Below are 13,827 nucleotides of genomic sequence, written 5' to 3'. Positions count from 1 at the left end.
CACTTGCCAAACAAAAATTGGGTATCTTACCCTGGTGAAAACATACCTTAATAGGGGTTAAAAAGTCAAACCAACGTAAATGTATTTTCCTGAAGTTGGAACATTGAAAAGCCATCTGGGCCCTATACTCTTGAGGGATTTCGGTAAAGATCATATTTGCTTGGTTTTTGGAGACAAAAGAGAAACTTGGTCTCCTGGCCAATAGATGTGACCAAACATCTTGTATGTGTATTGATAAAAGATCTGTCATATGTAGCGCACACATTTTTATTTAAAGGGGAAGTGAAAACAAACATCACTTCCCTGAGACATGATATACATGTTTCAAAAGGCCTCTAGGACCGTATAGCATGTGGCATATTAATAACCATGCCATGATTGACCTTCATATGAATATCTTCTTATCTTCTTTTCTTTTTAACAAAGGTGCTGTATCTAATTCAATGTGTTTTTAATTTAGCATGTATTGCTACATCTGATTTTAAATATGTGCCAAGGGTCATGTATTTAAATTTCCATCCTTCTGGCATGACTTTATCATCGTGCATAGGGTGATCATAATTCTTCTTAAATATATTTAATGTAGGTTGATTTTGAATGGTGTTAGATATTTCTGTACTTTCAATGCTAATAGAGGAATCTTCAGTACACTTCCCACTGATGTTTAGCAACAATTGTAGAATTCCCTGTGTTAAAGAGTTTGACTTCTTGGTATGTGCCTTTCATTGATATTTATACCAGACTCACACATTCAAAAACAGACAAAGCATTTAAACAAGCATTAGGAGGGGTTTACTGTTTTATGGGTATGGCAATTACTAAATCTATTGAATTAAATAAAAAGGTATATTTGAGTAAAGCTTGATCAATGGGATGGCACTGTAGGGCTACGGGTAGACCACAGACGTTAATATGAGAGAGAATGACTTTCTCAAAAAGGTACTCTGCTTACCACTGTCAGCCTTAAATTATGGCACGCCTATGGAACTCAAACTCACATATATTGAGAATGATCTAGCTCTACTGTATTAATAATAGCGCAGGGCTTATACATGCATTACTATATATGTTGTTGTCCAATGACAATGCTTTGGAGATACCATGCTTACAGTTTAGAATAAACTGGGTCATGGGAATGAATGCACCTGGCTATTTTTCTGCACCAATCACTTAAAATCAACCTTACAAAAAAGAATAATGATTGCCCAAACATGCAGAAGGCGGGAGACAATAGAACTTATAAAACCATTCAATCACAAACATACAATAATATCTTCAGAGACGACACAGAGATATCTTCTATAGGCAACCTGTCTAAATTAAAGAGTTCCAATAAACCTACCCAAATTCCATTATCTCCCACTGAGAGTGACCTTATCAAAATGGCCAGGATATATGGCAGAGAAATGCTGCTTTTTGTGTCGTGCACCAGAGGAGGATCTAATGCATGTTTTACTGTTTTGCCCAGCCTACACTGAAATCAGAGGCCACAATTTGCAGCTAATTGTAAAACAAACTGGCTCATCCCAATCACACCGAGCTCTGCTAAATTTATTGTGGGTAGGTTTCCCAAAGGTGGGTTGGCCCTTATCATCACACCTGCATAGATCATTTTATAAAAAGAAACAGCTCTTAGCAATGTAGTACATAAATGTATTTTAAAATTGGATATTGATGGATTTCATTTGGCTTTGTAGGGATATTTGTATGCAATAGTCATCTGAAATGTAATGTATATATTATGATTGTGCTGCTTTTATAATGCCTATGTGTTTAATTTTCAGAAATGTCCTAACTGGAAACTGGTTGTACAGATTTGTTGTTGTTATGGGAAAATAATGTTCCCGAAATAAACATATTGTTGTTGTAAATAAAACAAGCCATCTAATAACACCAACTTCTACATTTCCTTCATGGATTTTTCTATACAGCTACACAACATTAAATGCACATATGCAGACCAGATCAATCAAGCTTGTTCTAGCTAGTGTTTTAGGAAAAAAATATTATTTGTCAGCTCCCACTCTAAAGGGGTAGGTTTCTTTTCTTCTCTGTGGCCTTACCACGTTTTTTTGTACATATTGACAAAAAGTGATATGGATATGAGTTAAAAGTTGTAATTGCACCAACATGCATTGGTTCTCAAATATATGAGTCAACATGCAATGAGCAATAGTGAAAAGCCAAAATGAATAACAATACCTGAGGCCGGGAACCGTTTCTTAGCAGTTTTTAGCTCTCACCAAGCCATGTACCTATTACACAAGTCCATGGCAAGCCCCACACAGTCAGACCTTTAGTTACACTTGTCCAGGCACAGAGGCTGTTGTATAAACCAATACCACCCAGCAAATCTTAAGTCACCTGCTTCCATACTTTCTAGAGTCATTTTTCTGAAAGGGAATAGCAACAGAAAAAGGCTCTAGTTTAATATTCAAACTTATAACTGAAATTAAGGTCTGAAGATCAATGCCATGCAGTCCTCTACTGGCCACAGACTGAGGGATTGGTGTAATGCTTTAACTGAATTCTTAAACATTGAATTACTAACATGGCACTCTTGATGGAAGGAATAATTTACCAGTCTGCCACAGGGTTCACGCTGGTCGATTGTCTGATTCCTGAGATGTATTAGACATGCTGCATGAAGGCTGAAAGATCAAATTTAACACTGCTAAGTTTGTCTGAAAGACTGACGATTCTATGACTTTGGTACGACAACTGGTAACCTGACACCTCAGCCATTCCCATGACAAAGAGAAAGCACACTATAACAACATAGCCTGATTAAGTACAATTCAAGTAGGGGATTTAGTGATTATACATCTCTGCACCATTGATAACCGTAAAGAGTGGAGGGGATATTTGTACTTCTGTCCTTTATATGGTAACAGTGGGCGAGCATCCATGCTTAAACTTTCAGGAGGTGATGCAGGCAAGTTCCTAATGACATTGTTTCCCCAAAGCCCCCACAAAGTAATGTCCACTCACTATTTTAGGTGATAACACAGCTTCTTTATATAAAATAAGGTTTGCTATCACTACCAAATATATACATATAAATAATAACACTTTGTGCTTTGAATACTTATTCAAAGAATGGCAAAAAAAATACACTCTATGTGCTACCACAGATTACTAACATCCAGTAATAGATGCACTAACTGCAGACAGTTTTAAACGGGCAGGTGGATTCTTAAGTTAGGTGTAACAGCATAGAGTATGAAAGAAAAGCAGGTTAGGTATGAACATTGTCAAAATGCTTTCTTTAGACTAGAAGTAATTCTGAGTGAGAATACCCCCACCTGGGCAAGCTGTAAGGGAAAAGTTAGGGAGTAACTTATGTTGTGTTTTACATCCCTGTCCAATAATGTTCAATAACCTTGTGCTTTCTTTGAAATGGTTCTACAAACCCAAAGTACCTGTGAGGTCACAGAAGTACAGGATGCGAGACAAATCTAGGACCATTGCACGACTCCTGATGCTAGAAGATGCTCTTCCTCATCACAGTACCTTCCGTGGCTGCGCAAAGTGGCAGAGTTTCTTGACTTTACTCAACGATTCTCTCCGAGGATGGACCCTGATTTGGAAAAAGGAGCCACTGGGATGCTGAGTCTAAGAATAAAAAGGAACCAAAGTCTTTCTGAAGTTCAGCAGTTTTGTTCTTCACGGTTCTCTCCTTTGGTCGACGATTTCTTGGACTGTAGGTGTCCTGTGAAGACAAAAATTGTTGTGGGCTCCTTAAATGCTTGGCATTTGAAAGTAAGGCCCCTAGCACCCTTCAATGACTTCTCATGGCAATGGTCACATATGTCACTTTTGGTGTCGGGTTTCGGAATATCACGGTTTTGCCGTCCAGATGCAACACAGACATCTGGACGGCCTCTGGTGACATGGACTCGGTCACTGGAGTGGTCCTCAGACCCTCACCAAGTCCGGACCCTTGGAACGTATTAGCTAGCTTCTGGTGGTGGGAAACCCACTGACTGACTTTCCACTGCACCCAACGACGTGGGGCTCTGTCTAGTGTGGTTAGTGGTGATGTCATGGATGTCCTTACAAATATTCTTAGTAGCTGCTCCAGGTGTCCAGTAGCACTATGCCAGGTTACCCCCTCTTCTGGGCAGTAGATACTATCGGCTTCCAATGGTCACGAAATGCACCTCGGGACCCTGGGCAACACCAATGGACTTCTCTGGCTCAAGATGTCTGGCACTCCTCTTCTGGACTTCAAAGACCCCTTCTCCGGATGACAGGCACACAGGACTGGCTTCCAGGATACATTTCGATGAAGAGCACCAGTATTGCACGATGGTCCCTCATTGTTTGGGGAGAGGCCTCCTTTGCAGGTCCTCTCTGGATCAGTCCTTGGGAAGAAATGCAGCAGAAGACTTCTGTTCCATCTGGGCTTAAAGGAACAGCTTCTTCTTGCTTCTTGCTTCAGCTTCAGCTTCTGAACAAGTTGGTGAGAGGTCCCCAGATATTCACATCTGTTCCCCATTCACTCTGCCTGAGCCAGGCTCAGTCAGCCAATCACACAGAAGGGCATTCAGGCAGGCAGCAAATCAGGCTCACGGGCATTCAGGTCATTCACTCAACCCAGACACCCATAACAAAGAATGTGGATTGGGGCAAGTACCCAGCCTTTCAGCACACTACACTGAATTCATGGCAGTTCCAATCAGCGCTGTCTTGTTCATTGTGTCACACACACAGAAACCAGACACTGACAGCAGAGAATGTGAGTTGACTCCCAACTCCATTCACCCACGTCCCACCCCTAGGCTGTACCCACAACATACAACACCTGGGAAGGCTCCGGTCAGTGTGACAGGAGGAAGCCCCAGAGCCATATATGGTATTTCCACCCAGCAGCCAGTGAGGGGGAAAGGGAACAACAGAGACATATATAGTGTTTCTTCCCAAAAGCCAGTCAGTCAGAATCCATTGATTGCTATATCAGGGCCTGGGTGTCCCAAAAATGGAGGACACTCAGAGCCACTGTAGCTGCCACCAGCCCATACCCTGCTATGTGGGCAACACACAGGTGCCCGAAAACACACATAAAGGGTACAAGGGTTTACCCACACCCATGGGTGCCATAAGGGTATCCCATGTGTGTTGTTCACCAAGAGATAAACATGAAGAGCTGCACTGCCAGAGGTCTAGGCTGGACCTCAGTGGCAGAAAACATTAAGAAACACACACACAGAGAAGTGGCAGGACAAGGACAGGAGGCCCTGTCCCTCCATAAGCCATTTCCAGTATCACAATAACAATAACAAATAACAGTATCACAATAACAAACTCATAGCTCAATTGCAATTGCAAGGCACCTACATCCTTACTTAAGTCTTGAGAATGCCTCATAGGAAGCGAAAGAAGCAGGTTTGTTATGAACATGACTCCGGGAAAATAACAGCAATTACACTCTGATAACTTCTACCTGATGCGACATAAAATGCACTCCTTTCCCAAATCCCCAGATTATGACACCTTCAGAGCTAACAGAAGCAGCCAAAAGAGACCTACAGGATTTGATGCCCCCTTGCTTACAAGATTTATTTTCTAAACTGTCAGGTAGAGATCAGGGTTCTTTCCATCGTGCTTTTATCCCACCAGTAAGATTGTCAGACTTTGACATTATATTGTAGCACAATTCTTAATGTGACTAAATGATGTCGCTAACAGTATTGTCGAGTTCTCCAAGTAGGCTCTAGTTATATCAGAACTGGCTTCTCTTCTGTTGTCAATGTTCGGTGGTGGCATCTATTTATTTGCCTTATGTAATGGGGCTTTTCTTGTTTAACATTGTACTGGGCCCACAGCGATCCGTTCCTTTTTCACTAATTGCAAAGTAGGTGCTTGCTTGAGTCTCAGTTTAGGGCTTGTTTTCTGAATAATCTTAGACTCATGTCAGTGAAGTGGATTGTGTCTCAATAGTATTGTCTAATATAAATGAATGGATACCATGCTGCTTGTGTGTCAGTAATTCGGGAGCAGTCCCCCACTATCCTCTTGTTTATATAATACATGTCTTCATGTGCTTTGTCCTGTCTTAAAAAAGAGGTTTGAAAGGATTATCTTTGTTGTTGGAGGGTGGTTCTTTGTCGGTTTTTGCAATGCTCATGTGGCTTCAGTTATGTGTGTTTTCATGTCTGATTTTCTATGAAATAGGGGTTAGAAATTCCAATACTTCCCATCAAAGTCCGTCACCATTCTGTTAGCTTGATGATCCAGTCTCAAAATATGTATAGACAAACGTTCTTTTAGATTTTTTAAAACAATGATTTAAATCATACAGTATAGTATGCAGTACCTTGATATGGATGCACAATAAAATATATAAGTTTGAAATAAATCAGAGTGATTATTGGATATCAACATGTCATCAATACACAGAGTATAATGCGCTGGAACCAATTAAACGTTTTTTGTTTGCCATTGACCCAATGCCTAGGGGCCTACGGGGGAAGAAGCCCCTCTTAAACTAAGACTGTGAACTCTTGTAAAGTACTAACATGTATCCAGCGCTCAAATTCCCCCTAAACCAATGTTGTTACCTTTTCTATGGATGCTTGTAATCCATTTGTCATCAGGTTAACAAGGAGAAGGGGAGGAACAGATCCCTGTCTTAACCCTCTCCCCACACAAATGCAATCTGTAGAGCATCACATTACCCTGTTGTGTAGTTGCCTCTGTCTCCCTGTAGATTGCAAAGAGAACCCATAGGAATCACCATGGAATGCCTATGTCCCCTGCTGATGTTCCAAATATTTCCTCGTTCGGTTGGCAGGTTCATAATTACCAGGAAAAATGGATTCTCCTATAATGTCACGTACTTGAGCGCTAGGTAGAGATTAAACATGGTTTATTTTAGAAAACAATATATCCAGGAGCAGTTAGAAAGTTAAGTCCTGTATGCAAAAGTGGTACACAATGAACGCTCAATAAACATCTGTCATTGGATAATAATTGTCTTTAGTGTGAATTTTATGATTGCGGGCCTGATTCACAGAAGCATTTTATTTGTGCAACAATGGGAATGAGGACTTGAATCACTTCCTTATGTTGTGTTCTGCTACGTTGCCACTGAGAAAACGTTTTTTAAAACCAAGGTTTTTGGCTGGTGGGTGTAGAATGATCAGGAAGACTGTGGCAACATACACACATTCTACAGATATGCCTGCAAATATCGTGCCTGGACTTGGAGAATATGATTGAAGAAGCCAATGGTGAATGGGTAATTACAAATGTGATATATTCATTCATTCTTTATTTCTTATTTTATGCGAGGCCATTTTATCCCTTTGTCTGTACTGTATGATGTTTATGGAATGTGTGTATTTATGATGTCATGCATTTTATGATGTTTTAACGGGATATGTGCTTTTATGAAATTATTTGTCGAAATAAAGTCTTTCTGACTTTCATAATGGCACAATCCCTTTGAATATGTATGGTATCAATGGGCAAACGACATCCATATATTTAATGCACGTTTCATAACTGTCATTAATTTGATGCAAATGTTAACAGAGGATGCACCACATTGATAACTGATAGGGTACAGAATGTTGAACAGATCAAACCCCAGGTTCCAGTTAATAGTCCACTCCACTCCATATATTTGGTCTTTGTAAAATTGCATGACTGTTCGACTTAATGGTGATGAAGGGAGAAAACTGTGGCGGCCTTTACAGATGGAAATTCCAGACAATGAATATGAATTGAAATATCTGCTTTAACTATGTCAGATTGACAGAACAAGATTTGAAAGTGGCACGTCATATGTATTGTGTTCTACATGACTTTACAGGACGTGCATGCATTTTGAGGAAATTGAATTATCGTAGCTGTTTTATGATGTTTGAATTTGTTCCCCAGGAAGGTTCATATCACAAAGACCACATTAGAGTGCCTAAATGGAGACTACGAGGTAGAACCAGGATATGGTCATGAACGGAACAGCTTCTTGAAAAAACATAACATAGAAACATTTTTCATTGTGCCATCCCATCGAAGGAAGGTAAGTGTCTTTAGTAATTCATGTCTACGTGCACATTATGCAGCAGTGCCCTCATAAAATGATTGACTCATTGGGACATCTTTGTCAACATCAATGTGTAAAGTACACGTGTATTTGACGAGTTTCTGGAACCAAAGACACACAATTTGACAATTAACTGATGAGACAATGGCAGCAAAAGTCAGAGTATTAGCCTTTTCGTAGAGATATGACACATCAACATTGGGTAGAATAAATAATAATAATGATAATCCATGAAGACTGTTGACAGCGGGATGCAAGAAGAACATTACGAAATGACTCTTTTGCAGGCGGTGGCTATTGGGCTATACCAGCGCCCTCATGCAAAAATGGGACATGTATGTAGAAGAACTGATGAGTCTGGATCCACATTGCATACATAACAGATTCATTTTAAATAAGACATTACATTGCACATTACATTGCACTGATAATAAAAGTAGGCAGAGCTCCCCCTGTTTTTCCTATTGTGCCATTTCAGGACATATTATCTAAATGGAGCTGGACATAGAATAGTTAATAAGCTCCACGTGTTTCTCAATGAAGCAAAGTCACCAGCATCTCTGCCTGCCTCAAAGATGACTAAAGGTGGAGAGGAATGACTCCCCATGGATTTATGGCTCATTTGATATCCTTCAGACTCTCTTAATGCCGGCTGCCATGTATGTACATTGTATCTGGAATTGCCATGTGTTTATTTGTCTGCTGTAAAGAACGACGTGACCCTAAACCCGGACCATAAAAAAATGTACCAAAATGCCAAATAACCACTGCACCGTTTTGCAAGGGAAAACAAAGTTTATTACATACAAAAAGGTCCCAGATGGTCCTGTAGAACCAAACGGACAAGGCGCTCCTCCTGCCCCAAGAAGTTACAGGTTTTATAGTGGAAAACCTCATATCTATATATATAAAAGAAGAAGTCCTGACTGACTCATCAACGTCCAGATCAAACCATTTAACCCCATGAACATGACATTTGGAAGGTACATTGTGTTCATGACGTAGGCACCCACTAAAGAAGAATTTTTGTAAATTCTGTTTCTAAGGGTGTTAAAGGGGAGTGAATTTTTTACTGACTCATCAACGTCCGGCTCAAACCATTTAAACCAGGAATGTGAAATTTGAAGTTACATTGTTTTCATGAAGTAGGTACCCACTTAGGAAGGATTTTGGGAAATTCTGTTTCTAAGGGTGTTAAAAGGGGGGGGGTGAATTTTTGACTGGCTCATCAACTCCCAGCTCAAACCATTTAAACTAGGAATGTGAAATTTGGAAGGTACATTATTTTCACGACGTAAGGACCCATTAAGGAAGGACTTTTGGGAATTCCGTCCCTAAAGGGGTGAAACGGGGGGGGGATATTTTTAGGATACCTGTGTCTCAAAAAACTAAGATGTTACAGACGTGAAAATTGTTATTTAGATTCTTCTTCAAAAATTAGAAACACGTGTTTTACCATTTTCCCAAAAATCCAGTTAAGGAAGGTGCACCAGGGTGGGGGGATTTTTTTTAAGGATACCATATCTCAAAAATCGAAGATGTCAGAAAAGTCAAAATTCACATTTTTTAAATTTTTTTTTATTGTTTTAATGAAACTTAGATTTTTACAATATTTTCCTGTTTCATTCTGTCTCTTAATTGTCTCTCGGACTTAAGTTCAAGTTAACTGCGGTTTGTTGGCTGTGTTAGGCTCGGATCCGTGGAGGATTCCTTGTCTTGTAATAGAACAGTCACAATGTATTCAAGCATTTTGGCTGTTATTATTTGCCAGCTGGTTTTGTCGCCACCAATGAGTCTACACCACCATGTCGGTTCTTCCATCAATTGCTCCTTTGTTGCTACATGCACGAAAAACATCTGTCTCAAAGCATGCGTCACGTGACAGGTCGTTAACAAGTGCCCAATTGTTTCTTGTGGCGGTGGCTCCGTGTCGTGGCAAAAACGGCAATTTGCCGTTGGGGAAAGGCCTCTTATGTGTAGGATCTCATTTGTGTGAAAAAGATTCAGACGTGCTCTTAGAATCAGATTCCGAGCCCATTTATTTGGGAAGATCTTTATGTAGTTTTGTAGTTCGTTTAATTTTCTTGTGTTGCCGGGAAGGTGTGCTCCAAGCCTTTGAGCTGAGGCTTGTTCCGTTCTCTTAGCCCAATCTGCTTCCTTCAGTTTTCGTAATATTCTACATGGATTGTGGATCAGTTCGTCTTCATCTGATGCAATGGAGTCCAGGAGACAGATGTTCTCTTTCTGCCAAGTTGATAGCATTTCAGATTTGCCTGAATCTATCTCGCGCTTGATCAGGCTATAGACACCGTTGCCGTCGATCATTCTGCATTTTCTGTAGAGCACAAGTGTGTTGCAGGCAACTGTGCATTGCATGGACTGTAGGCTCAGCTCGTGTCTTATCGCTACCCCAGAAGTCGAGGTCGGTAGCTTGAACACCGATCTCCAAAATGTAGCTTAAAGCTTGAGCCAGATGTTTTGTGGAATGGTCGGCATGGCTTCTGCTCCATATGTTGTTGCGGGCACAACCTTCATTTTGTAAAAATTAATTGTAGGCTTTAATGAGAATTTCCCAAATTTGCGGTCTATTAACTTTGCTTGAGCTGCTAGTTTTTTGATCTTGTTGAACATGACAGTTTGCATAGTTATTTCTGTCTTGGTGCTGTCAAGCTGCACTCCTAGGTACTTGAAGTCTTGAAGTCTTGGACAATTTCAATTTAAGCGTCTTCGAGAGACCACTTAAAATTGATGGTTTTCTTCCTTGTGTTCTGTAGAATCATTGCCTTAGTTTTCCCTTTGTTAATTTCTAAAAAAATCTTCCTTGCATATTCTTGTGGGCCGTTAAGCTGACGTTGTAGGCCTACCCGGGTCTGGTCGAATAATGTGAGATCGTCTGCATATAGGAGCCGTTCTATCGATGAGTTTCCCATTTTCGGCGGAAATGCCTGTGTGCTGCTTGTTTGGATCACATTTTAAATCTTCATTATAAAGTATGTTTCCGACCTGCTTCTTAAAATTGGTAAACAAGAGTATTCCATATTTGAGAACAAAATTGTCATCCATTCTAACCTAGGCACAGTCTTCAATTCCCTAGCAGACCTCACATCCACAATTCATCCTGACATAAAAAATCTCTTGGAGAAATCTACAGAATAGTTATGTGAGCATGCCATTTAAATGGCAAAATACAGCATGGCTGCTGTAATCAATGGGAGACTTATTCATTCTTTTGGAGGAGTCCAAATGGAGTACAACATATCTCAGGGGCAGAGTTTAAATGTAGCAGGGATTGACCTAAGGGAAGACTGATGAAAACATTTTGACTGTCACGTGATGTGCACCCCACTGACACAGGCATGTTCAAAGTGAGACTGGCGAGGCCAACTCTTCTTTGTTAAGACAACAGGCCACACACAAGCTGCACCCCACCCCATCCCCCAACCTTGGACTACATTCACTGGCATCACCTCTGCTCCTCCTATCCCAAATCATGGAACGTTCCAGACACCGCTCCCCCTCATCTCCTTCAAACCCCAGGTGCCCAGTAATGATGTGACCAGGGCACCCCTCTGAGGCTTCAATTTCATGGATATATTTGCTTTGGTTACTCGTCTACTTGTAGTTCAAAAAGAATGACAGCTCTTTGGGTGAGGGCAGTAGTGCTGTGAATCCTAACCTGGACTAGTGGCATCACAAACCTGTGTGCCCTGTTCTCATGAATTTGACCTTCAAAGGGCACATCCCTGCCTTCCCTCCTTGCATCCAACATTCCATTCCCACCGCCTGCGAGCGCTGCAGCTGACTATAATTAGTGTTTATTTGCACAGTGCATGTTCCTCTGAACACGGCTTCTCTCATGTGCGATGGACAGGAGATTTGTCTTGGGACTGAGCTAATCAGAGCCGCCGCTCCATATCAGGGCCATTGTTCTGCTCATCTAGTATTAGGCCTTCAAATCCAATATGGCTGTAATCTTGCAAGTCGACCTGCTGACCTACTTTCTACCACAATGCCTTTCTGACGCCATCTTTCACCTACTTCCGCTCCCTTCTTGCACCTCCCTCAAAATGTCTAAACACAGGGCCTATAATACACTGCCCTATCTAAAACCTCTGCAACCACAACATTAATAAATGTGTTGCTTGTTCTTTGTTGCTATATGATGTATTTGTTATCTGTCAAAACTAACTACAGGCGATACGTGCACCTTCTGCCTCTCAAAAATAAAACTGCTCCCACTGCGCTTACTAAGAGGTCTTTCTCAAACTGAACCTTTTTGCCTGGCTGGGACACTGTATGTGCATCCCAACACTGGGACACAAAAAAATGAACCATCCAGATGCTTGTGTCTTTTTTCCGTGTGCTAGTAAACTATCAAAATCCCCTAGAGAAGACTGTATGGTGTATGGGGGGATCGAAGGATGCAGACCTATCCAGGGAATCAATGCTGGCACTAGAATGAGTGTCTGATGTTGTGTTATGTGTACAGATACATTGGCACTCTACCTGCATGTGGATGGTGTGTATAGGCGCGTTATAAATGCCATATCATATCATATCATATCATGGAGGGCTGCTGTCAACTCTAAACCCACATTGCTGTATGCTAATTGCTGGCAGTGATGGGCATTTAAATTCCATGAAGTGGTAATGTGCTTCCAACAATGCCACACTTTTCAGTTGTGCATTTGTTAAAAAAAACAAAAATAAACTATAGAAATGTCCATGCTTTGCATTTACAATACAGACAGTTGCCTAAAAATACCCTTTGTTTTGCCCTGGCACTGGTCTACAGAAGATATTGACAGTCACACGGGACACAACTTCCAAGAGAGCACATCTCGAAAAGCATTACTTTTAGAATATGAGGTGCGCTCTGGTGAGTGATTGTTACTCACAAGGCATAATCACAATGTTTTAGAGCGTTCCTCTTGACTGGTCGTCTTTCGATTATGTGGTGTACCTCTGTGGGTGATGCCTCTCGAAGGCCTGCCACTATTTTGGAGTCAGTTGGACCTGTCATGTCCTGCATGACTCCAAAATGATGGTCAGCCTAGTGCCCCCATCTAGTTCTGATGGGCTAAACACCAAGCCCCCGGTTCTCATGTGTGTTCCAAATTCCTGTCACCCTGGTGCTCTAAAGAATACTTGTGGTTCCCAGTTGTGGACTGCAATGCCTTCCCATTTGGCTCTGATATTGGTTCTCTCATAATGGTTTGCTGTGGAAAGATTGTGGCCTGGGTTGAGCCAAGGTCTACCATGGAGGAAGGGACTTTGGAATAAGCACTTCCAGGTTTGCCATCACAAAAGCCCCTAGAGTCTTTGAAATGCTCCTCGCTGAGCCAGCCAGATGTGACTGCTGAAACACAGACATGGACATTTCGTGGCGTAAGATGGCATGATACGGTATACATTTGAAATCATGAAGGATGCACATCGACCATAATGAACCCTGGGCAGGGTACAGAATACCTTAAACTCAATGCATCATGCCACAGAAAGCCAGTGTAGTTGAAATAGCAGAGGGAAGACATACTCCCTACCATCCAGCTCGTGCATTCTATTTGTTCTTGCCTTCTGAATACTCTGAAGCTAAAGAATTGCTATGCTAAGTGTAAGAACATGCTTTGTCTATGCTCATCCCTTATTGGTGTAAGCATTTGATTTTTTTCATTTGGTACAAATTACTATTTTATCTTGTTTGTAGTTACTTTTAACTGCTCTGAGACACCTGTTGATACCTGGCCTATGATCCTTGCAGCTGCTTGATGGCT

General features: G+C 41.2%; 1 protein-coding gene across 2 annotated transcripts in view; it reads left to right on the top strand.

The window, feature by feature from the left end:
• The window catches only part of ADCY1 (adenylate cyclase 1), a 2,048,432-nt gene that overhangs the window by 1,334,179 nt on the left and 700,426 nt on the right, over positions 1-13,827 (top strand). For both annotated transcript variants that reach the window (XM_069613341.1, XM_069613342.1), the window contains one exon: positions 7,888-8,029. In XM_069613341.1, coding sequence (XP_069469442.1) covers positions 7,888-8,029 — 142 coding nt within the window. The remainder of the gene's footprint in view (positions 1-7,887; positions 8,030-13,827) is intronic.

The sequence above is a fragment of the Ambystoma mexicanum genome, chromosome 5p (genome assembly GCF_040938575.1).
Source record: "Ambystoma mexicanum isolate Mex_15411 chromosome 5p, UKY_AmexF1_1, whole genome shotgun sequence".
Taxonomy (NCBI): domain Eukaryota; kingdom Metazoa; phylum Chordata; class Amphibia; order Caudata; family Ambystomatidae; genus Ambystoma; species Ambystoma mexicanum.
Note: the sequence above shows the minus strand (reverse complement) of the source record. Positions and strands in the feature narration are given on the sequence as shown.